This window comes from Martes martes (genome assembly GCF_963455335.1).
Source record: "Martes martes genome assembly, chromosome: 7".
NCBI lineage: Eukaryota > Metazoa > Chordata > Mammalia > Carnivora > Mustelidae > Martes > Martes martes.
This window is the reverse complement of record NC_137894.1, coordinates 5,393,109-5,416,401: the sequence shown is the minus strand read 5'-3', so window position 1 is coordinate 5,416,401 and position 23,293 is coordinate 5,393,109. Positions and strand designations below refer to the sequence as shown.

Sequence of the window (23,293 nt, the reverse complement as noted above, 5' to 3'; positions counted from 1 at the left end):
ACTGCATGAAGGTGACTGAGAATGGATGGATTTGCACGTGGCTCCCGCTCGCTGCTGATTCCGGCCCGTGTGGCCGGCGTGCGTGTCTGACGTCTGCCTGTGTACGCTGTCAGCCGAAATGTTGGGCCAGCTGTCCCTCCCCCCCACCCCGCCTCCCTGGGAGCTACATGGAGGCTTTCCGTGAATGAGAGGCATTTTCTACTCCTCTCCTGGCATAAATCCGTTCTCGAGTTGGGTGTGTGGGTGTGCAAAATAAATGTTGATTACGGCCTGGGCATCGGGAGACAGCCTTGCCGGGGGCTGACTCACACCGGCAGTGGTGGTGGAGAAGAAGGGGAGGGCTCCGGGCCCAGGCCTCCCTCCTCCGTCCTCATCCTCCAGCACCTTCTCTGCCCGCTGCTCTTCTGTTCTCCTTACTGTGCCTCGTCCATCCTCTGCCTCCAGCCGGGCAGACCCTCTTCCGTCCTTCTGCATCTCTGCAGGTGGGGGCTTCCTAGCCAGCCTCCCCCATCTCGAGGCTTCCCAGCCCCTCCGCCCGACGTCGGTATACAGAGCAGCAGGGATCATACTCACTGGGCTTAGTGGGCTCAGGGAAACCTCCTGACAGCTCTGGAAAAGGGGAACCTCGGTCCCCTGCCGCAGAAGAGACGAGCTCACACCAACGGCCGACTCTGCAGCCCGAGCCTCCGTGGCCTCCCGAAGTGCCACATGACAAGGAAGAATGTTCCTGACCCCCCCAGGCTGAAATGGGGGGGCAAGGTTACTTTGTCCTTTTGTGGCACCCCACACATTGCGAGCTCATTTCCAGTCTGCTCTTCTGTTCCGTGGTTTAGTCTTGTCCTTCTAACCAAACTGTGAGGTCCCTGAGAGTGGGAATCTTGGGGTCCTGCCGACAACCCGCACCAGCCTGGCCCAGCAGAGTAGATGGTGATGGGAAGAAGACAGACGGGGCTTCTAGAAACCTAGTCCTTACTACGCTCCAGTATTGTTACCAGACTCTATCTCCCTGATCTCCTTGCCCTTAAAGCACTCACCAAGAAGGAAACCCAAACTCTGCCTTTTTCTGGTGATCTGGTGGCTTCAGGGCAGGTCACCGGACTCCGCTGTGAAGTGGGTCCTGGTGTGAGGCTCCCACGTCTCCCAGACACGATCTCATCAGCTACAAGCCTGACCTGAAGGAGGAGCTTTAAGGCAGGGCCTTGCCATATCCCTCCTCCCATTTTACAGATGGGAAAACTGAGTCCCAAGGAGGTTAAGGAAATTGCTCAGGGTCACACAGCTCATAAGTGGCAGAGACAGGGAGGCAGGCCGAGCCTGCGAGCCTGAGGGCCAGGTTCCCCCCTTCACTCGGTTCATCCGCAGAGCCAGGGGCTGACCATCCCGACTCGCTCACCCGTTTGCTGCTTCCTGTCTCTTCCTCCTCAGCCTTGCTCCCGGGGTTCCTGAGGTGCTAAGCCAGCCTCTTGGGGGAGAAGCAGAGCTGTTGTGTCATTCGTGCCTCTGTGGGCTCAGCAGGCCTGAGCCCGGGACCTGTTGTCTCCTGTGGCCAGGCCTTTCTAGCTGCACCCGACGGGGCGGGCCAGAAGCCCCTCTAGCCAAGCCTTTGAGTCCCGGGACTTGGGGAACCAATACCAGTCCCGAGACCCTGGCCCAGCAATGGGTCACAGCGTCCACAGGGGTTCACAGGCCTGTGGGGCACCCAAAGATCCAAGGCTCTTTCTTCTCCAGGTGACTTTGGTCTTGGAGGAGACTAATACCATTTTCCACCGAGCTATCTATCCTCTCTTGTCACTTTGAGACGCTGGGGCCACGGCGATAATCGGCTTCCTTGTCATTTCCGTGGTAAATCTCTTTGTTTCTCCTGTCATTTCTGATCACTCCAGATTGAACACAGAAATGCAGAAGGCAGGATGGGGGGGGTGCGGTTGGCTGGGCCAGAGGGGGGGCCTGACCCTCCCCTCCTGGGGACACAGGCAGAAGGGACCTAACTGGGGAAGAACATGATTGTAACCAGTGCAAAGCCCACCTTCACCTCTTACTAACGGTGTGATTTGGACAACTGACCGCTTTTCCAAGCCTCGGTCTGCCCATCTGTGAAATGAAAATTAAGATGCCCATCTCCGTGGGATGGCCCGCATCACCTGCCCGGTCCATCACAGAAGCTCGGTAAATGATGGCTGGAGGGAAATGGGCCGACCACCTTCTATCTGCCTTAGACTGGGGAGATGCAGAGCTGGTTAGCAGAGGGGACATGTCCTTTTCTCAGAGACAGTTTAGGATTTGGGTGAAGAGTGAACCTTGAAGAAGGAATGGATCCGCCATCCCGTCTGGAGCGGGAATGTCCGTCACCTGGTAGATCGGGCATCCCGCACGTGGGGCTGGGGTGGGCAGCGTAGGGCCGTGTGCGCGTGGGCTCTTGTGGGTTCCCCGGAGGAGGGATTCCGGACCTGGCTCATCCCACGCCCTAGGTCCTACCCTTGCTGCATCCTGAGGGGACCTCCAGCGTCTCCCCCAGCCCAGGAGAGCAGGGTGCAGGCCCCTGGAGTGCCTGCCCTCGGCGAGCCCTCACCCAAACACCTCCCAGCTATCCTCCCCGCCGTGCATCTGCCTCCTCCCCTCCACAGGTGAGGTCCGTGGGGAGCCTGCAGGGTGGCGGGCAGGGGGCCCATTCTGGGGTGACTCTGCATCTGTGTCTGTAGGTTCTGGAGAAGCTGGGCTGGTGAGATGGGGGGTTCTTTTCCCTCCTTCCCTACTTTTTCTTTTTTCTTAAGCAAGAGATAAATAAATGTCGCCCTGAGATGACAAGAGAACATCGAAGGAGATAAAAAGCATAGCAAAAGGGAGTGAGAGACCAGAAGCAAAGGACAGAGGGGTATGTGGACCATACCCCGCGCGGAGGGGAGAGATGAAAGAGGAAAGAGGAGATGGGAGCGCAGGACCAAGCGGCAGAGCAGAGGATGGGGTTGCCACGGAAACGGAAGGAGGGGAGGAATGGAGGGAGAGGAAGACAGGATGGAGAAGGCTGAGGTCCCCGCGAGGGCGGGGCTTGGTGAGGAAGAAGGGAAGCCATGAGGGGCTCCCACGGCTGACTCCGGCCTTGGCGGGGAAACTGAGGTCAGCGAGAGTAGAAGACGCAACTGGACACCTCATCCCCGCCCAGAGCTGGCCCGGGTCCTAGGGAGACCCAGCTGGAGTCCGCTGCACACGGCCCCCCCCCTCCCCGCCCCCCACAGGGGCTGCCTCTCTCCAAGCCTCCGTTTCCACAACCGCACAACAGAAATGGTCCTCCTGACCCCAGAGGGCTTCCCGGGAGCCACGAAATTGCGTGTGCTCATCACAGGGCCTGACAGAGTTCAAGCCCAATAAACTGCCCTGTCGATCCGTCATCTGTGATTCTTATCTTTGTCCCATGAACTTGTAAGCCCAAGTTTTGTTTGTTTTTCCCTGTGACATGAAGCTGGTGATCTTTGGGTCCAGCACGGGGTAGTTGTCTGGAGAGCAGATGTGCTTTTTGCTTCTGGAATTGGAAGAAAGACATGGGAGTTTTCTGGAAACACGAGGCCTGCTGTCCCTTCTCCTAGGAACTGGCGCTGGTCCTGGAGTTCAAGGAGAGGAAGTCGAGGCTCAAGGGAGGAGGCTGGTTCCACCTGGGGCTCAGCAAAGGGCTTCTTTTTTTTTTTTCTTTGCACTTGAATATGGGTCTTTGCAAAAGGACGGGCTTCGTTCTGGGTGCGCACTCTGCTGGGAACGCACGGGGGGAGCACATAGACATGCTCTTTGCTCTGGCCTTGTCAGGGTGAGCTAACCGCAGGGCCAGACAGCAAGCCAAGAGTTACATAAAGAGATACAGCGTTACTATTTTTAATAAGGTCCGGGAAGGGAAAGTATTACATGCCTAGCTTCTTAGAACTTGGGGGAGTCGGGCCTGATTGGGGGTCACGGGGAGAGTCAGGGACAGCTTCCTGAGCAGCCCCCCAGAAAGGCGAAAGATGAAGAAGAGCATTCTAGTCGGGGAACAGCATATGAAAAGGCTGTGTGCGGGCAGGTCTGTTAAAGATGAAAAAAGCCCACGTGTCTGGGGGTGATAAGGGGACGAGCAGCACGCCCCGAAGCTGCTGCATGGGCAGAAACCAACCACGCAAGTTCCTCCAAGTCCTTGGTGGAGGTGTTTGCCCTTGACCACGGGAGCAGGGGAGGCGGCTGGGGTCCTGAGCAGGGTGGGGAGCTAGGATTGTTCTAGCATTGGAGGCCAAGGGGCAGCTGTGAGGGCCAACCCTTGAGAGCTCAGGACCCTTCCTGCAGGTTGGTTGACTCCACGGCTGCCTGAGCCCACCGTGCCCACCCTCGAGGCCCTCAGACCGTGGAAACAGACACCCCAGGGGGAGCCTGAGTGTGGAGGGACCACCATGTTTGCTGACATGGTTGGACAGAAATGTAGCCAGAATCAAGAGCTCTCAGGTTGCTCTTTGAGGTGGGGGGAGGTCTCGGGGCCTCGCTTCCCACATCTCCAAATGATGGCGGTGGACAGGAGGGTCCACAGAGTTCCTTCCAGTCCTGCCGATGAAGATTCCAAGGCCAGCCTTGAGGGTACACAGTGACAGTGCGCGTGCCAAGGGCCTTCAGCAGGGCCACTGTCCCGCTGTGGCAGAACCGAGCTTTCTTCCTTCGTGGTAAAGAAACAGGCGCATCTGCCCAGGGAGCCGGTGGGGCATCAGGTGGGAGGGCCGGGGGCCCACGCCTTCTGGGGGCCTGGTGACTTCAGATCAGAGACGCCGCATCACTCCCACACCGGCATCTCTGCAGGCGGCGTGACATTTGCTCCCCTAATTTCTGCCTCAGATGCCTGGGTCGTTTTTAGTCAGCCTCGTTTCTACAAGGATCAGAGACCCTCCCGACCCATCTCAGGATAAGGGGGGTTGATGGTCAGCAAGGGGTCAAGCTAAAAGCAGGGGTTGGGCCCATCCAGGGAACGGGGCTCCCCAGGCCCTCCCGAAGGTGCCTCAGTCCACCTCTGGCCAGGGCTCTGCTCCTTGGAGACCCAGGCAGAGCCCCCAGCCCTCCTCCCCCACCCCCCCATGCCTCAGGCTCGCTCAGGAGCTCTGCCCACTCTTGACCTGGCCTGACTCCGTCTCACGGCGTGACTGCATGAATTCCCCGGACATCCCTGTGGTTGAGGGCGTGAGGCCTGATGCATCGCCAGGTTTCCAGAGAGGAGCCCATCTGGCCCAAGTCCATTTGGGGCATGGGGAGGAGCAGGCCAGGATCTGGGTCCAGCTCCCATGGGTACCGCCTGTGTGGAGTGACCCCGCACTGGGAGTGGGGCAGCTGCCCTTAGGGGAGGGAGAGGAAGGTGCCCACGCGGGGTGGGCTGTCACAGCTTCAAGAAGGTACGTCCTCCTTTTTAATCCCAGTTACCTAACGTGGGGTTACGTTAGTTTCAGGTGTGCACGATAGTGACTCAGCATTTCCATACATCACCCCGTGCTTAACACCTGTGCGCTTCTGAATCCCCGTCACCTGATTCCCCCGTGCCCCTCTCCTCCCCTCGGGTCACCAGCAGTGTTTTCACTAGAGTTACCTCTTTCTTGGTTTGTGTCTCTCCTTTTTTTTTCCCTTTGCTTTGTTTTTCCTTTGTTCTGTTTCTTAAATTCCACCTATTAATAAAGTAGGATACTCCTAATTCACCCCTGAGGCCAGGTCACTGCGAGGGTGCTCGTCAGACCTTACTAATTAACTGGGAGAATCAGAATCAGCTGGAGAGCTTTTGGAACGCTAGGACGCCCAGGGGCACCTGGCTGGCTCAGTCGGAAGAGGTGCGACACTTGATCTCGGGGTCATGAGTTCGAGCCCCCGCGTTGGGTGTAGAGATTACTAAAAATAAATAAACTTAAAAAGAAAATATCTCAGAAGATTCCAGGCCCAGGCACTGGTCCTCTTAATCAAATGAGGCCTTTGGACCCTGTGAAGCCAGGATGTCTGCCCTCGGGACAGTTTGCGAGGTCACACAAATACAGGGGGCCCAAGGTTGTGCCTCTCGCCACGGGGACTCCATCCCTGTTTCCTTGGGTGAAGGCGTCACCGTGGCCTCCCTGGAGGAGGGGACCTTACACAGTGGCTGTCAGCTCTTCCCTCCCCCTTCCCCTAACTTGGTGCCTCTCTCCCAGGACACTCCCCGGCGGGCCCACTCTGCTCCCCTAAAGTCCCTGTCCTCTGGGTGGGCCGGCTGCTGGGAGATGATCGTAAACATACAGTCATGAATCAGCAGGATTGTACCAAGTTCTCCAGAGAAGCAGCACCAGTGGGGTATATATATATACAAAGAGAGAGAGAGATTTATTTTAAGGAATTGGCTCACCCAATTGTGGGGGCTGGCAAGTCCGAAATCTGCAGGGCAGGCTGGCAAGCTGGCAGGCTGGCAACGCGGGCAGGATTTCCATGATTCGGTCTTCAGGCAGAATCCCTTCTTCTCTGGGAAACCTCGGCTGTTCTCTGGAGGCTTCCACTGATAGGATAAGAGCTGCCAACCTTAAGGAGGGCAGTCGGCTTTACTTCAGGTCAGCTGATTGTCGATGTTAATCACATCCACAGAAGCGTTCACAGCAACATGTGGATTCGTGTTTGAGCAAATAGCGGGCACCACGGCCCCGCCAAGTCTACAGGAATATTAACCTGAGGGCCTCAGGCTGTAGAAGAGGCCCTCGCCCTGCCCACAGGCCGAGGAATGCTCCCTTGGAGGCAGTGCCTGCACTGAACCCTAAAGGATGAGGGGTTATTCACTCAGGCCTGACAGAGGCCCTGAGGTCGGAGACAGGCGTGTGTGTGTGTGTGTGTGTGTGTGTACACATGTGCACACACACACTGCAGTCAGGAAGGCTTGGGGAGGATCAGGTGTAACTCAGCTGGCAATAGCACCGAGCAGCCTGCTAGGCCACGAGGACTTTATCCCACAGGCCCTGTGGCTGAGGGTAGGCTCCAGGGCCTACAACCTATACTCTAGTCCTTGCCTCATGCTCTCACTGAATGACCCTGGACCAGTCCCCTCCCTGAGCCTCGCCTATAAAAAGAAGTGGCTGGACACAGTGTACATGTACATCAGGCCCTTGTGTGGTTTGTGGGTTGGTGACACTGTGCTGGTGGCCCAGCCACCCTGACTCCTGGAGGCAGGCTCAGCAAATCTGTCCCTAGAGAAAAGGGGAAGCTGAGGCAGACAGAGACTCCCACACTTCCCCCTTGGCTACTGCGCCCCACCCCCACCTGTGCCCTCAGCACTGGCCTTAGGCTGCCGAGCCCAGTGAAGGCCCGGGGCTGGCAGAAGTGAGACTGTGGCAAGGAGCCCCGAGGTTTGCACAAGACTCCAGCCCTGGCTTTTGCTTCCTCTTCCTTTCTGGGGATTCACCTTGAAGTCTGCAGTGAGGAAGACAGCCGAGGACCCAGAGGGCAGTTTTGCTACAAGTTGAAGTCCAGGAGTGCTCACAGGCCGGAACATACCTGTAACCACCTTTTTCCTTTCCTGGGCTCAGCTACCGGTCCCCTCCACACCCAGGGGCAGGGGGCCCAGCTGCCCGCACCCGCGCGCATGCGCACACCACCCCCCAGCAGCGCAGCTGGTGATGGGGGCAGAAAGGGGAGCCTGAACCACATTCCAGAGGGTGCAAATGCCAGACCAAGATGTGAGACCATCCTCTGCTCTCGACGGGGCCCTGAACCGTCTCCGCTGGGCCCCGGGGCCTCAGCCCTGCCCCACCCCAGTAATGCACCCCCCCACCCCCACCCCCCCCAGCTCCCCACACCCCCCACCCCGCCAGATCCTGGTGCTACCACTGTTAACTGAGTTCACTCAGGGCAGCTGCTTGAGTGCCCTCTGCTGTATCCCTACAACCAAAACCAGTACCAGCCCCTAGTGGGTACCCAGTGGCTGAGTTAAGTGATTCAGTTGCTGGACTGGAGACATAGCGTCTCAGCCACCTGGTACCTCAAGGCCAAGATGAAGGGGCCGAGGGCCAGACCTGCCTCCCAGCAGAAGCCTGGAGCCCCCTGCAGCCTGTGTGTGGGCACAGGTGGGGGCACCGTCTAGACCCTCGGGGTAGTCATCGCAGTGAGTGGATCACGGGCGCGTGGGGACATCCCAAAGAGGGATCCTGTGCTGTCCGTTGGTTTTTGAGACGTCCTGGTGGTAGAATTTAGTCAAGAAATAACCTGCTGGTCCCTTCCTTCCCGGGGGCCCTGAGGCAGACCAGGCTCCAGTGCCTTCCTCCCGGACTCTGCCCTGCCATCTGTGTTCTAGGGACACTGGCCGCCCCGAGCTCCCCAGACCTCTCCTACTCTCAGAGTGGGGATGCGTGGAGGCGCTCTCATTGACGGGAAAGGCACCTTCTGGAAGACTGGGGGTGGGTAACAGAGGTGCTACCCCATCTTGCAGAGGGGACCCTGGGGGACAGGCAGGTAGGCCAAGGATTAACCTGCCCTCCGTGTTCCGAGAAGCCACGTGTGCCCTTTTTACAGACAAGGAAACCAAGACCTTGTGTGGTCAGGTGACTGGTCCAGGGTCACACAGCAAGTCGCCCTTAATGCATTTGACGAGAATGTCGGTGTTGACAGGAACCCTTATAGTACCGCAGTAGGTGAAGTGACAGCGCTCTGGGGGCCGGGGTCCCTGTCCAGGCAGGGAAGGCCTCCTGCTGGGCCTCAGGGTGAGGCTTGGGGCCCTTCCCAGGGGGCTGGCCTTGGTGATGCCTGGCCCCGGGGAAGTAGAGCTGCTCCTCCTTCCCTCCCCTTCCTCTACTTTTGTTTCTTGGCCTCCAGAGCTCCCCACCCCCTCCCTCCTTCCCTCTCTCTCCCCTCTTCCCTTCTCCCCCTCCTCTTTCCTCCCCTCCCATTCCCCCCCCCCAGTCCCAGTCCCAGTGTTTAAGCTACCACCACCGGCTATTCTCTCTCCTCTCTTTTCCTGCCTTTGCCATGTCCTTTCTCTCCACGCTGGGAACCCAGGGTGCCCCGGCAGGAGGCTGAGCTGCCCAGAAGAGAGCCCAGGAAGGTCTGAGCTCCCCTTTCTCGGGGCTACCACGGTGAGCTTTTGTTCTGAGCGCCATATAAGTTGGGGGGGGTGGGCTGGCCTTGTCCTGAGAGGGGAGGCCACTAGGGGGGCCGTGAGGAGGGGGGGCCTGGCCCACAAGTGGTGCACACCTGGCAGACTCTCCTCCAGGCCTGGGCAGTGTCGAGCTAGGGCATAAAACAGAAGGGCTGTAGTCAGTGGGGGGCGGGGGGGGGGTGCCCAAAAGAGGACCCAGGAGAGAGAAATAGGGACACTGGTTTGCAGAGTCCCCACCTTTGCACTCCTCGTTTCTGTGTCTGGTAGATGAAGCTCGCATGCACAATGCAGGTTAATTAGATTCCCTCTGTCTTCTTTCTCTGAGCCTCTGTCTCAGCAAGCAGAGCCCCTCCGAAACATACACGCAGACGCAGGCACGCGCGTGCACTCATAGCTGGCCCTGTCGCCCCACTGAACATGCACTTACAGGGAAGGGGGGGTGTTCTGCTCAGCCAAGTGGAAGGGCAGGGGTCTGACGGGCCACATAGGCACGGGCTGGTGCAGGGTTCCAGCAAGAAGTGCAGTCCGAGTAGAGGTGCCCTGGAGGGGTCCCTGGACCAGCTGGACAGGGACAGCTGTGAGGCTTCCCGGTGGCAGGTCACCCGGGTCCCCCCGATCCGAGCACCTGCTGGCTCCTCCGAACCTAGGGGTGACTGGGCATCACCTGGGAGCCAAGGCCGGGCTCAGAGCCGTGACACGACCTACCAGGTCGCACAGATTAAAGGAGCAGAGCTGGAGCCTGGGGCCCCGATGGGTCCGGGCTGGAGGGCCCCCCGGGCCTGCACGGCCCAGCTCTGCCGTGATTGAAGGGACACTCGAGCCTGTGACTGAGACCCTGGGTTCCTGGGCTTCGTGGGGTGCAGCCCACGCCACCCCCCAGGGGGTTGTTTCAGGATTGAATGGCTCCCCTGGGACCTTGCGAGCACTCGGTAATGGGAAGTTAGCTCTTCTGCCCACATTTAGGGTTAGTTGTTGGCACCTGTGTGCTCCTCCCCACATGGGCACAAGCCCCTCTCGAGCGAGAAACCCGGGCAGGTTGCCTTTCACACCCAGGCGGAGGCTCCTGTCACAGAAACATTAACTCAGCCTGCCCGCTCCCACAAGCAGGGCACACCCACTCGGCCAGGGGCTGCTGTGATCATTAGGAGTGGCCCCTTTCACTCTTAAAGGCCACTCCTAGCAGGGACAATAAGCTGGACGATGCCCCGCCCCACGGGGGACCACGCCAGGCCTGCGCCCGGGCTCCCACGCCCCATCGGCTGCCAGAGGCCTGATGGTTTCTTTGCTCCCGTTCCCTCGAGGTCGCCAGGAGGGGAAGGTGCCGGCTTTGGGGCCGCAGAGAGGGAACGAACACTCAAACTGCTGTCCTCATCTCTTTTCACCACCGCACGAGGAGACGCTGCTCCCGCCCGCCACACAGATGAAGAAGCAGGCTGGGGAGGCTGTGGGATGTGCCTGAGCAAGAAAAGGGCAAAATCTGGTTTTGAACTCCAGACCCAGGGCCAAGTCCCAGCACTGGTTCCGCTGCTGGCGGTCAGTGGCTCCCTCCCTGGCCCTGACTTCACGGGAGTCTAGAAAAAGTGCTGAGCGGGTTCTTTGCTCAAACCCACAGTCAGCATGAGGGCTGCCCCTGAGTGCTGTGTCAGACTGGTGGCCCGGGGGGGTGGGGGGGCGGGTGGCGATGCTGCCCCACAGGGTGGCCGTGGTGGGCACATCGGTGTCTAAGGGTTCACCCACTGCCTCCCCCAGCTCGCGTCTCCGAGCCCAGGGCCGGACCCAGAGCAGGGATTTTATTAGCAAGTATTTGTGGCTCAAAGAAATGAATGGGTTCTCATCCCAGAAGCACCCCAGCCTTTGCTGAATTGGGGGCCCCGGAAGGGAGACGTCTCTCTGCTCTGTGGCCTTCATCAGGAAACTCTTCTTCCAGAGATCTGGGCGAATAAATAAGTTCAATTGTTTGCATTTGGTGAGGGCTTGATACTTAACAAATCCCCTTCATCTAGTTACGACCTCTGGGCTCTCACAATCCATGGGTAGGTCTTTCCATCGCCTTGTTTTAGATGGAGACACTGAGGTGCAGAAGAGACTTTGAAGCGACCTTTCTTAGACCCTTGTGAGTGACAGAGCTCGGACTTGGGGCCAAGCTGCGGACCCCCATTCCGTGCTCTTTCCAGCGGGGGCAGTGAGGCAGGGCTGAATGAGGTTTAGCCCTTCTGGCCAGTTCCAGATGGACCCTGAGCCCGAGTCAGGTTCCATTCCACCCGACCCTCCCACAAGAGCCTGAGTTTAAGATTAATAGTTTAATCTTTAGTGTCCATTTCAAGGAAGCTAAATTCCTGTCTGGGGTGTTTTATTTTTAGCCGGCTTCAGGAAGGGGAGGCTCCATTGGCCTGTGGGGGGAGGGAGACAGGAGGCCCAGAGCCGGTTTCCTGAGGAAGGGCCGAAGCCCGCCATGCCCCTGACCCTGACCCTGGGACCAGAGCTGGCGGGGCAGCTAGGAGCCACCCCAGCAACAATCTTTCGCCTTCCCATGGAGCATTTCTGATGGGACTGCGCCGAGCGAGGGTGGGCCTTGCAATCAGGCCGAGCGTCCCAGGCCAGGGAGGAGGCCCTCCCACATCCGGGGCACACACAGCAGTCCCGGGGAGGCCTGGAGAGGGTTCCCCGGGCCCGCGGGAGGGCCAGGGAGTCCCAGGAACAGGTGGAATTTGAGGGAAGCCTGGGAGGCTGGTGAGAGGAGCCATGTGCAAAGGCCGGCTACCCAGACTGCGCCCCCAGGAAGGCAGGGAGCCCGTGCACCAGGGTTTGGACCCGGGACAGGGGAGAGCATTGGCTTTTTTAGAAGAACCCGTCAGGTCAGAGCGCGTGCCTGCGAACCTGAGAGCCGACTCTTGGTATTTGTTTCAGACAGTGCTCTCAAACGTTGGCGTTAGCCATCATGGGCCCTTCCGTCCGATCACATTTTACATGGAATGCCAGTGTATAATCAGAGGAAAGGCAGGCGTACTTTTAATCGGCGTGAATTTAGATATCTAAATGTGTAATACTTCGGTAATCCAGAACAATCACCCATTGGAGAGACACAGTCGTGGAGCATCAGGCTTCATAGATAGGTGGTAGTCCCCGAGATCGACCTTGCCACCTGATTTATTTTTGTGTGTTACCTTGTTTTTGCCATATATTTGTTTTCTTTTCCCTCACCTCAATATAGATATAGGTATATCTATATCTATATTGATATCTTTTTTAAAAAACCAAAACGGGGTGCCTGGGTGGCTCAGTTAAGTGTCTCCTTTCGGCTCAGGTCATGATCTCAGGGTCCTGGGATCGAGCCCTGAATCGGGCTCCCTGCTCAGCGGGGAGCCTGCCTCTCCCTCTGTTCCTCCCCCCCGCTTCTTCTCTCTCTCTCTTTCTCAAATAAATGAGTAAATAATCTTTAAATGTATATATATGTAATAATAATAAAAACACATTTAAAAAAATAAAAACCAAAACAGCTCATTCATATGGTCAAGCCCTTACAAATGGTCACGGTTGTTTAACGCCTCACTGTATGGTCTCAAGGTCTGTGCAAAATTAATTACCTTGGGAACAAAGCCAGTGGGGCTACAAAATGCGCTGGAGGAAGGTGCATATTACATTTGAGGAGATGGGTTCTCTAAAATCGATTTTTGAAAGAGAGGAATCTTTATTTTTTTACAATTTCAAATCAGCTTTTTGGAGGAACTCTGGAAGGACGTCTGGGGAACACAGTTTGAGAACCACTGTGGAAATGCCACCTTCCCGTTAACAGGTGGGGAGACTGAGGCCGGCGAGGGGGCACAGCTTATCTGGGATCCCACAGGGAGATGGAGGTGATGGACAGATCCACAGAGGGTGTCCCCATGATGACAAGGGTGTCCCGTTCCCAAGGCAGCGGGAGAAACACACCAGGGACAGACGCAGCCCAAATTAGCCCAGTCCCTGCTGAACGTGTGTGTGTGTGTGTGTGTGTGTGTGTGTCTGTGTTGTGTGCGGCCCGAGCCGGCTGTGTTGACGCTCCCTTCTCCTCCTGCAGCGATGCCCTCCTAGCCAGCCGCCACGGGATGGAGGGCTTCATGGACTCAGGGACACAGACGGACGCCGTGGTGGTGCTGTCCTTGGCTCAGGCCGCCGTGCTGGGCCTGGTCTCGGAAAATGAGCTCTTCGGAGCCACCATAAGCGCCGAAGCCTTCTACCCGGACCTGGGGCCCGAGCTGTCCGGGACGGCCATAGGGGAGCCCGGGCCGCCCGGCCCCGACGTCTACCAACTGGCCTGCAACGGGAGGGCCCTGGAGGAACCCGTGGAAGAGGAGGTGCTGGAGGTGGAGGCCGCCTTCGAGAAGCACACCCGGCGGAAGACGCGGCCACCTGTGCGGCTGGTGCCCAAGGTCAAGTTTGAGAAGGTGGAGGAGGAGGAGGAGCAGGAGGTCTATGAGGTGCCGGTGCCCGGTGACGACAAGGATGTGGGCCCTCCGGAGGCCCCCGCCGAGGTGGCCGGCGGCGGCGGCAGCGAGGCCCTGGTGCAGAGCAGCGCCGTCAAGATGATCGACCTGAGCGCCTTCAGCCGCAAGCCCCGGACGCTGCGCCACCTGCCCCGAGCCCCGCGGCCGGAGCTGGACACCACCGCCTACGACCCCCACTTCCCCGACCCGGCCCGGGATGGCTTCCCGGAGCCCGGCGTGGCGCTGCCCGGGCCGGAGCCCCTGCCGTCCTCCGAGTGCGGCTTCGAGGCGCCCCACCTGGCCCCACTGGGCGACCCCGAGGCCCCCGCCCTGGAGTCGCCGGAGCCCGTGAAGCCGGAGCAGGGCTTCGTGTGGCAGGAGGCCGGCGAGTTCGAGGCGGACGCGGCCGGCTCCACGGTGGAGCGCCACAAGAAGGCGCAGCTGGACCGGCTGGACATCAACGTGCAGATCGACGACTCATACCTGGTGGAGGCGGGCGACCGGCAGAAGCGCTGGCAGTGCCGCATGTGCGAAAAGTCCTACACGTCCAAGTACAACCTGGTAACGCACATCCTGGGCCACAACGGCATCAAGCCGCACTCGTGTCCACACTGCAGCAAGCTCTTCAAGCAGCCCAGCCACCTGCAGACGCACCTGCTGACGCACCAGGGCACCCGGCCGCACAAGTGCCAGGTGTGCCAGAAGGCCTTCACGCAGACCAGCCACCTCAAGCGCCACATGCTGCTGCACTCGGAGGTCAAGCCCTACAGCTGCCACTTCTGCGGCCGCGGCTTCGCCTACCCCAGCGAGCTCAAGGCGCACGAGGTGAAGCACGAGAGCGGCCGCTGCCACGTCTGCGTGGAGTGCGGCCTGGACTTCTCCACGCTGACGCAGCTCAAGCGCCACCTGGCCTCCCACCAGGGCCCCACCCTGTACCAGTGCCTCGAGTGCGACAAGTCCTTCCACTACCGCAGCCAGCTGCAGAACCACATGCTCAAGCACCAGAACGTGCGGCCCTTCGTGTGCACGGAGTGTGGCATGGAGTTCAGCCAGATCCACCACCTGAAGCAGCACTCCCTCACCCACAAGGTAGGGGGGGCTGGGGGGGGTACCAAGCCACGTGCACTGGGGGAGGAGGGTTGGTGGGGGGGGAGGGGGGGCTAGCCACTTGCCCTCTTGGGGCTGTTGGGGGAGGGGACCTAGCTGCCAGCCCTCCCCCGGGGGGGGGGGGTTGCTGTCCTGGCGCTTCTGCCCCTCCCCCACACATCCTCCCCAGCGCCTCTCCTTCCCCCCCAGGGGCCTGGCCCCAGGCCTGAGTCTCTTCCCTCTCCTCCTGCAGGCCTTGTCCAGTGCTCCCCAAAGTCCTGCTTCAGATCCCTTAGGGAGCAATAGAGACGGGAGGCAGATGAACCTGTCATGTTTATAATTACATATTCTTTCAGAGCCGTATTAGAAAAAAAATACAATAGAAACGCAGGGCTTTCTTTTTAACAGTAAAACTTAATTTTTTGAAGTTTTTGAATGAAATGTTGGAGGAGCCCCGGCAGGCCCCTGGGAACCCAGTTGGAGAACCTCCGAAGCGGCCTGCCCTCCCGGAGGGCGGAGGCCACGGGGCAGTGGACGAGACGGTCAGAAGTGGAGAAGGTTTCCTTTGCTCCTTGTAATTCCAGAACTGTGCCCAAACCTGTGGTTTCCCTTTAGGAAAAAGCTTAAATATATTTCATTTTAAAAGGGAACTGAAAGAAGGAAAAATATCTGTTATGGAAAAGGACACCAGCGGTTTGTAGGATGGAATGAGGCCTTTTGGGTCCCACGGCCTCGCTCGGCCCTCAGCCTGCACCATCGTTTCCACCCCGAATCCAACCAACTTCACGTTTTGCAGCTCAGCGTGCAAGAGCTCCCTTGTTCCATAATGGCAGCCGTGGGCCGCTCGGGGTCCAGCCTGCGTCCGCACCTCTCCCAGTGGACGTGGCAGCGAGTGGCGGGGTTGGGGGGGTAACAGCCTGCTAGCCCGAAAATCCCTCCTTCCCCACCCGGGGACTGTCTTCCTCTAGAGCAGAGATGACTCGTAGGCTTTGGCCGCTGCTCCCCAGTCAGTAGGGTATAGCTGCCCAGAGTGTAATGTTAAGAAGGATTCTGAAGCTGAGTCCCGGCTCGGCCATAAAAGTGGGACCGTGCGTCGAGTGAAACCAGACGACTGACTGACTTCCTGTCTGCAGCGGGGAGGGTGGGAGCCATCAGCACACGGACCCCCTCTGTGCCATTTTTCTCCTCTACTAAAAAGCCCCACGAGTCTGCAGAGTGTTAAAAGAGAAGTAATACCGTGAAGAAAAACCGAGAACAAAAATCAGAGGCTGGCAAGATGGAAAACATGCCTGTCATCAGCCTGGATTTGCACAGCGCGTGCATATGTGCACTTAGGGAGTCAGCGCCCCGAGGCGGGGCCCCCTGGTGGTCAGACACACCTTCAGTGTGTCCCCTGAGCGCAGACACACAACACACAGCCCCGTCTGCTGAAGGAGGTAGACACAGGCGCTGCCGCCTTGTAATACAAAACTCTGTCCCACGTAAGCAGTCTGGACAGCAGCTGTGACCCCACACACGTGTCTGTCCCACTGGGGGTCTACCGTGCCTGGCTCATCAGAGAGATCAGGTAACAGCGTTTGTCCTGACTTTATTGCCCCAACAATACCTCGGACCCCCTGTGCCCACAACACCCTGTCCCATTCTGGGGTCCCCTCCAGACCATGGACAAGCCCGTTACAGTCAAACCAGAGGCTTTGCCGCTGGAAGCATTGTCTCCCGGGGCAGGTGTCCCAAACTACTTCAATGATAAGAATCATCTCAGCGACCTGTTGAGACTAAAAATTCCTGGGCCTCCTGGCCCGGCCCCTCCAGGGATGAATCTTCCAGAGGCTGTGTGGGCAACAAGGCGGTTGGTTCTTATCACCAGGGAAGCTTGGGAAACTCTCAAGGGGTCAAGTGGATGGGCTCCAGAGGTTTGAGAACTCTGCATTCAGACGGAAGTGTCATTTTTTTTTCTTTCTTTTTAAAGATTTTATTTATTTGACAGAGAGAGACACAGTGAGAGAGGGAACACAAGCAGGGGCTTAGGAGAGGGAGAAGCAGGCTCCCCTAGGAGCAGGGAGCCCAATGCGGGGCTCGATCCCAGGACCCCAGGATCGCAACCCGAGCTGAAGGCAGACGCTTAACCGACTGAGCCACCCAGGCGCTCCTGAAGTGTCATTTTTTCCTTAGTGTCCATACTTTCCATCAAATTCTCAAAGGGGGTCCGTGAACCAGAAGGACTGCTGAGACAGAACACTGAGGGGAAAAACACATACATGTGCCCTTGACCTGAGGACAGTCCACCAGGCTGTGGCTGTCTCCTTGACCACAGATCCCAGGTGCCTGGCATGATGCTGCCCAGTAGATGGTTCCTGGATGAACAAATGAATGAACGAGTAAACACATTTGCCTTGGGGCAAACCTGGAGGTATATCTGCCCAGGTGGGCAGGAGACAGCAGGTGTGTGGGTAGGAACCGGAAGGCTTTCTGGAGTCGGTGGCCCTGTCCCAACATTCTCCCAGTGGCTTTCCATGAGTGGGACCCATCCAGAATACCCCCAGGAAGTCGGTTTCTGGAAGCCGTGCATACACTCAGACACTGTGCCCCCACCCCCGCATACACCCACACTCTTCCAGAGGCTGTGCCCATCGTGTGACCTGACCATCATCTCTACCCCCCCAACCCCCTCCAGGGTGTGAAGGAGTTCAAGTGTGAGGTGTGCGGCCGGGAATTCACCCTGCAGGCAAACATGAAGCGACACATGCTGATCCACACCAGCGTCCGGCCCTACCAGTGCCACATCTGCTTCAAGACCTTTGTGCAGAAGCAGACCCTCAAGACCCACATGATTGTACACTCGCCTGTGAAGCCATTCAAATGCAAGGTACGGGGCTGTCGGGGTCCCTGGGCAGGACGTCCCCACGGGCGGCCCTGGGTGGGCATGACCGCGGCATCTGGGACCTGCCCAGAGCTGACCAAGCAGGGGGAGCCCAGTTTGGGGTGAAAATGCCTAGGCTCAGGGTTGCGGCGGGGGGGGGGGTCACTGGGGGTCATGGTGTTCAGAACCTGTATGCTGTTGAGGTTGTATTTTTTTGGAAGGTGGGGAGGGGGTGAAGGTCCCGGCACAGCCAGAAGGGAGAAGCCCAGGCATGGGATTCATTGTGGCTGGAGACCCCAGCCCTGGGTTTCTGGTAACTCTGGCTCAGGTAGAGTGGAGCAGTGACCAGCAAGAGGTGGCTTGGTCCTATGACTCTCGGGCCTCTGGGGTTGGTCACCCAGGAAAGGACAGAGTGAGCACTGTCCATAGCGGATGGGATTCAAGCCCCAGCAGGGAGGTGGGAGCGGGCTGGGGGTGGGGGAGGGGCGGGCCCCCCGATGGCTCCTGATGCCCAGTCGGCGTGTTGCAGGTGTGTGGCAAGTCCTTCAACCGCATGTACAACCTGCTGGGTCACATGCACCTGCACGCGGGCAGCAAGCCCTTCAAGTGCCCCTACTGCTCCAGCAAGTTTAACCTCAAGGGCAACCTGAGCCGGCACATGAAGGTCAAGCACGGTGTTATGGACATCGGCCTGGACAGCCAAGGTGGGTGGGCCACGCACAGTGGGCGGTGCCGGAGCGACCCTATCACAGCTCACTCGGGAGCCTCCTGTCCAATCAGGGGCGGGGGGAGGCTGGCCAGGCCTGAGACGTCACTGGGCTGGGCTGCGGGCTGGCGGGCAGGTGCCCTGGAAGGTGGTGCTGGCGATGGGGCGTCTATGTATTCTTCAAAGGACTTCAGCAGGCTCACGTAAACTATGATAAATAAAAATACTAACCACTATTGATCGAGTGCTGACTGTGTGCCAGGCCTTTATTAACTCAGGGGCTCCACACAGGGAGGTCGGCTCTGCTAATCATACCCATCTTACAGATGCGGAAACTGAAGGACAGAGAAGTTAGGTAACTCAGAGAGGATCACAACACGGGGGGCGCGGGGGGAGGACAGACACTTGTATGACTGTGACAGTGACATTTAAATGAAACGCTTGGCTGGGAAAGGAAATAACAAAAGGGGAAAGGGCAGCCAGAGAGATGAGGCAAGCCGGGTGAGGTTCCAGTCCCAACTATGGGAGGGTCTGTGGACAGCCCCCGGGAGATCTCTGAGCTCCCCAGTGGCCAAGGCAAAAAGTGTAACTACAATCCGTCACATTTTTCATGGTGCTTGCCAAAGACGATGTAGGCCACACACTCAGAGGAGGAGCCTCACCTCTGCCTCACCTCTGCAGTCGGTAGCCATTTCATAGGCTGGTGTTGTGACATCCCTTAGTGTGAGCGACAGCCTGTGCCCTCCACACTCGTCAGTCGTGGAAGAACGTTAGTCTCTCTGGCTTATTGAGGGGAGGAGGGACTTTAGAGGTTCTACTGGAAGAAAGAGCTGATGGCACCTCAGAAGGGCTCCCTGGGCGGTCTGGAGCTAGCTGACTGTCTGGCATGCCTTCTCAGACCAAGTAGCAGGGAACAATACAGGTGAGTTAACCTGCCTGGATGGCATTACTCGCTGTCAGTCAGTCAGAGATTGGGGGATGGCTGCGGGCACCCTAACTTGGTTTTGCAGCAGCTAACCAGGGAGTGGCCGGGGTTTTCTGGCAGAAACGGATGCCCTCGGTTTTCTATTCTTGTGAGCAAGGATGCAACCCCATTAGCTGCACAGACGTGCTCTCTACAGCCCCTTCCAACTCAAAATGTGGTATGAGAACCAACAGTATCAGCATCGCCTGGGATGTTGCTGGAACTGCAGACTCACCCCTCCCTCACACCTGCCGAATCAGAATCTGCATTTCAAAAAAGATCCCAGGGCGATCTGTCCGATCTGTCCGCACAGTCGAGTTTTAGAAGCCCGAACTTTGATTTGCATTGGAATCACCTGGAAATCTGTTAAAACAAATGGCAGGGCTCCACCCCCGGAGCATCTGTATCTGTAGGTCTGGGATAGGGTTGCAGGGACCTCACTTGGAGAACCTTTGATCCGGACTCTTAAAGGTCCCATTCTCAAACTTGGCTGTGCATCGGAAGCACCTGGGGGATTTTAAAATGCTGATGCCTGAGTCCCAACTCCAGAGAGTCCGACATAAGTGATCTGGCATATGGCCTGGGATCAGCACTTTAAAGCACTTTAGATAATTCTGTACTAGGGTCTGACAAGCCACAGTCTAGCAGACCCGCCATGTACCTAACCCAACCAGGAGGGACCGGAGCAGAATTTGTCCTTTTGGAAACAGCTGTCCCTGCACACGTTGCTCCCAGGGGATGGTGAAGGCACACACTCTTTCTGTCTGAGGTCGGTAACCAGGGATGCATAGGACTGTTTTCTTCCTGACTGCTCCAGATGACAGGCAGTAAAGGAGTGATTGGCACCGGAATGGCTGGGACCCAAGCCAGCCCATCTCTCACATACGACCTTGGTCTAAAAAGCTCGGGCTTCACACAGATGCAGGAGGAAGGCAGTGTATATTCTAGATGGAACCATCTAATAAACTGGAACTATAATTTGGGAGATGGATCAATGTCCTTGTAAAAAATGGTATGCTATTATCTTGTTTTTAATGTTTAATCAACTGCATTACATGATGGTATGGCACTAGGATTTTCAGGAAGACACAGCCTAGTGTTCTTAAGATTTCAAACCGCTCACCTTGTTTTATAAAGTCACGAAGACTCATGGCGGGTCAGACGCTCTGGGCATGCCTAGTAGACCTGCCACACTCGGACTGACGTAAGCAATAATGAAATAGATTCACAAAGGACTTGAAATCCTGGCCATCTTCAGAGTTGGCTGATTGAGCCCCTCAACAATGACACCAGGGCAAGGCTCCCTCTGTCTGTTCACAGCAGCAGCTCTGATTAGCTCTGATTTTCCTCATGGTCACAAGATGGCTGCCATTACTCTTCTTTCCCTTTGCACAACCAGTGGGAAAGTAAGAGCCTCTTCTCTTTGCTCTGTGAAACTGATGAGAATTGTGTGAATTCAGAAAATTCACAAGCAGGCCTCTCCTCATGATTCACTGGCCTGAATTCATTCCTGAACCACTCGTTGGCAAGGGACAGAATTGCCCTTAGACCACTGGTTCTCAGCTGGGGGTGAGTTTGCCCCCTGGAGATATTTGGCCAAGTGTAGAGACATTTTTGGTTGTTGTACCTGCAGGGATGCTACCAGCATCTGGCTGATAGAGACCAGGGAAACTGCTAGCCATCGTACCATGCACATCCTAGCGCCTCCCCCCCCCCCAGCAAAGAATTATGGCCCAAAATGTTAATAGTTCCAAAACCCTGCCTTAGACTTGTTAGGGCCACCCCCTTGACCAGGGTCTGTTTGTCCCCAAAACACATCACTTCTCCTAGGTGCCCTGGGACTCAGCCACAGTCCTTGCCAGCCAGCTTCCCAGGGTCCCCAGATCATACCCCAGGCTTCCCTCCCTCCCTCTGAGGGAAGACAGCCCTGGGCCGCCTCTGTGGAGCTTCCCATCTGGCTTTTGTTCTGACGCTAAGAACTTTAGATTTCAAATTGACTAAATTACAAGAGGCCTCTTCGAGTTTTTGCCTCGTGCATCTCTGTTGACCTACCTTGGGTGTTTGTCCTTGAAGAGTAAGGCCCAGGGAGACCACTGGGCAGAGCCGGTTTAAAGCACTAAGGTTGGTAGGAAGCCAGAGGTTAGAAAGGGCTCCCTCTGGCCATTTGAGGCACAGCAGCACAGTGGATCAAAACAACAGCTGGGTGCCCTGTGGCAGGTTGATTAACCTCTCTGAACTTCCTTTTGGCCTCCTCCGTGGGGTTGCTGTGAGCGTTCTGTGAGCGTTCGGGAGACAGTGTTTGGAAAGTTCCAGGTATGCAGTAGGGGCTAACTGAGTGTGTAAACATGATGTAGAGCCGCAGGCTTTCATGTGGCCAAGGGGACCAATGCGAAACACTGCAGAGGATGCATAGGAGGGCAAAGCCAAGCCTGCGCGGCTCCCCCTTCCCCACGCCCCCCTCCCAGCTTTAGTGCTCAGGTCTGGTGACACATCTGAGAAGCCTGGGGCTTCCTGGCGCAGGAAGGAAGAGAAGCCGTGGAGAAGCCTCTGGAAGCAATGACTAGGAAGTCCTTTCTTGCCAAAGGCCCTCGGCGTCCATGTAGAAGTGACTGGCTCTTCCCGGGAGGCGGCCTCCGGGCCTAACTGTGCCCCTGTCTTGCAGACCCCATGATGGAGCTGACGGGCACTGACCCCTCCGAGCTCGACAGCCAGCAGGAGATGGAGGACTTCGAGAACGCCTACGCCTACGCCGGTGTGGATAGCAGCGCCGAGGCCAGCGTCCTCACCGAACAGGCCATGAAGGAGATGGCCTACTACAACGTGCTATAGCACAAGCTGGGCCGTCCAGAGGGGGCGGGGAGGGCGGGGGACGTGGGGGGAGACCCCCGTGCTGCGGGCCGCCCCTCCCGCAGCGGAGAAGCTACTGCCCCACTGTCCTAAGCCCTCCTCCCCTCCCACCGAGTCGTTTGCACCACTAGGGACTTGTAGACCAAATGGAGACTGTACTGGCCTCAGCTGTGACCCAGGCACAGGCCCCAGGCATCTGGGGAAGGAAGGAGAACACAGGGGGCCCAGCTCTGGGTCGCCCTGGCCTGCTGCTGTGCGAGAGTGGGAAAAATGCTGGCGGGGGCCATATGGGGCCAAGACACTAGGGCCCAGGTCCTCAGGTCTGTCCAGGCACCACAGAGCTGGGGCAGCGGTGTGGGCGGGGCCTCCTGGTAGCTCCTCAGGGGTCCTGGCACCCGAGGAAGACAGAACTTGAGCCTGGCTCAACTCCTGCCTCTAGGGAGGTCTGAGCTCCTGTGCTGGTCAGCATTGCCCGCCCCACCCCCGCCCTATCCCCCCACCAGGCCCTGGGCTGGGAAACGCTCGGGCCCCAGAGCCCCCTTCCCCACCCCATCCGTCAACAGCCAGGCAGGGCCCCCTGCCTTCTACCTCCTGGTGCCTCCCCCGCTCTCCGGAGCCAGGCATGCATGCAGCCCGGTCCTGGCCTCAGGAAGGCGGGGTATAGCCCAGCCCCCAGCCGGTGTCCTCCCCAGCCAACTCCCCGAAGGCCCCCACCTTCCAGCAGTTTGAAAGTGGGTGTCCCTAAAGTAGATTTCAGCAGTTGTCATCCAGTTCCTTGCTGAACGGGTCACTGCGCCAGGGTCCCCCGACGTTGAGTAGAACAGGGACGTGCCTTTGGCTGGGCACTCGCTAAGCAGACGGAGGCCCCTCGAGTGAGGGGCAGGGGACCGGGAGGGGCTGCCCTTAGAGGCGGCCCAGGACCACCTTGGGGGTGGCTGGGGTGCTGTATTGTTGACAAGTATCCGTGTTGAGGAAGCGGACAGCCAAGAGTCAACAGGTTCCCAAGAAGAGCCACTTAGTTAAAAAGAAAATGAAGACCATAGAGAAAAAAAAATTTTTTTGAGCAAATGGGGTATTTTGAAGGTAATTTATTTTTTTTTTCCTTTCCACTTCTGTGTCGCCCGTTCTTTTCTGATGGAGATCATTTTCTTTTTCCAAACGGAAGCTCCCTCATGTGCTGTGCGTGCTTCGTGCCTCCCCAACCTCGAGCGGGCGGCTGGCGGGGCAGGGCTCGGGCGCAGAGGGGACGGGCTGCGGGCAGGGAGCCTCGGGGCCGGGGCAG

At 57.8% G+C, this 23,293-nt stretch overlaps 1 protein-coding gene across 1 annotated transcript in view; it reads left to right on the top strand.

The window, feature by feature from the left end:
- The window catches only part of ZNF710 (zinc finger protein 710), a 63,698-nt gene extending 40,579 nt beyond the window's left edge, over window positions 1–23,119 (top strand). Inside the window, exons 2-5 of the mRNA XM_080808159.1 lie at window positions 13,143–14,637; window positions 17,309–17,500; window positions 18,024–18,198; window positions 21,827–23,119. Of these exons, the coding sequence (XP_080664285.1) occupies window positions 13,171–14,637; window positions 17,309–17,500; window positions 18,024–18,198; window positions 21,827–21,993 (2,001 nt within the window). The 5' untranslated portion in view covers window positions 13,143–13,170 and the 3' untranslated portion in view covers window positions 21,994–23,119. The remainder of the gene's footprint in view (window positions 1–13,142; window positions 14,638–17,308; window positions 17,501–18,023; window positions 18,199–21,826) is intronic.
- The last annotated feature ends 174 nt before the right edge of the window (window positions 23,120–23,293 follow it).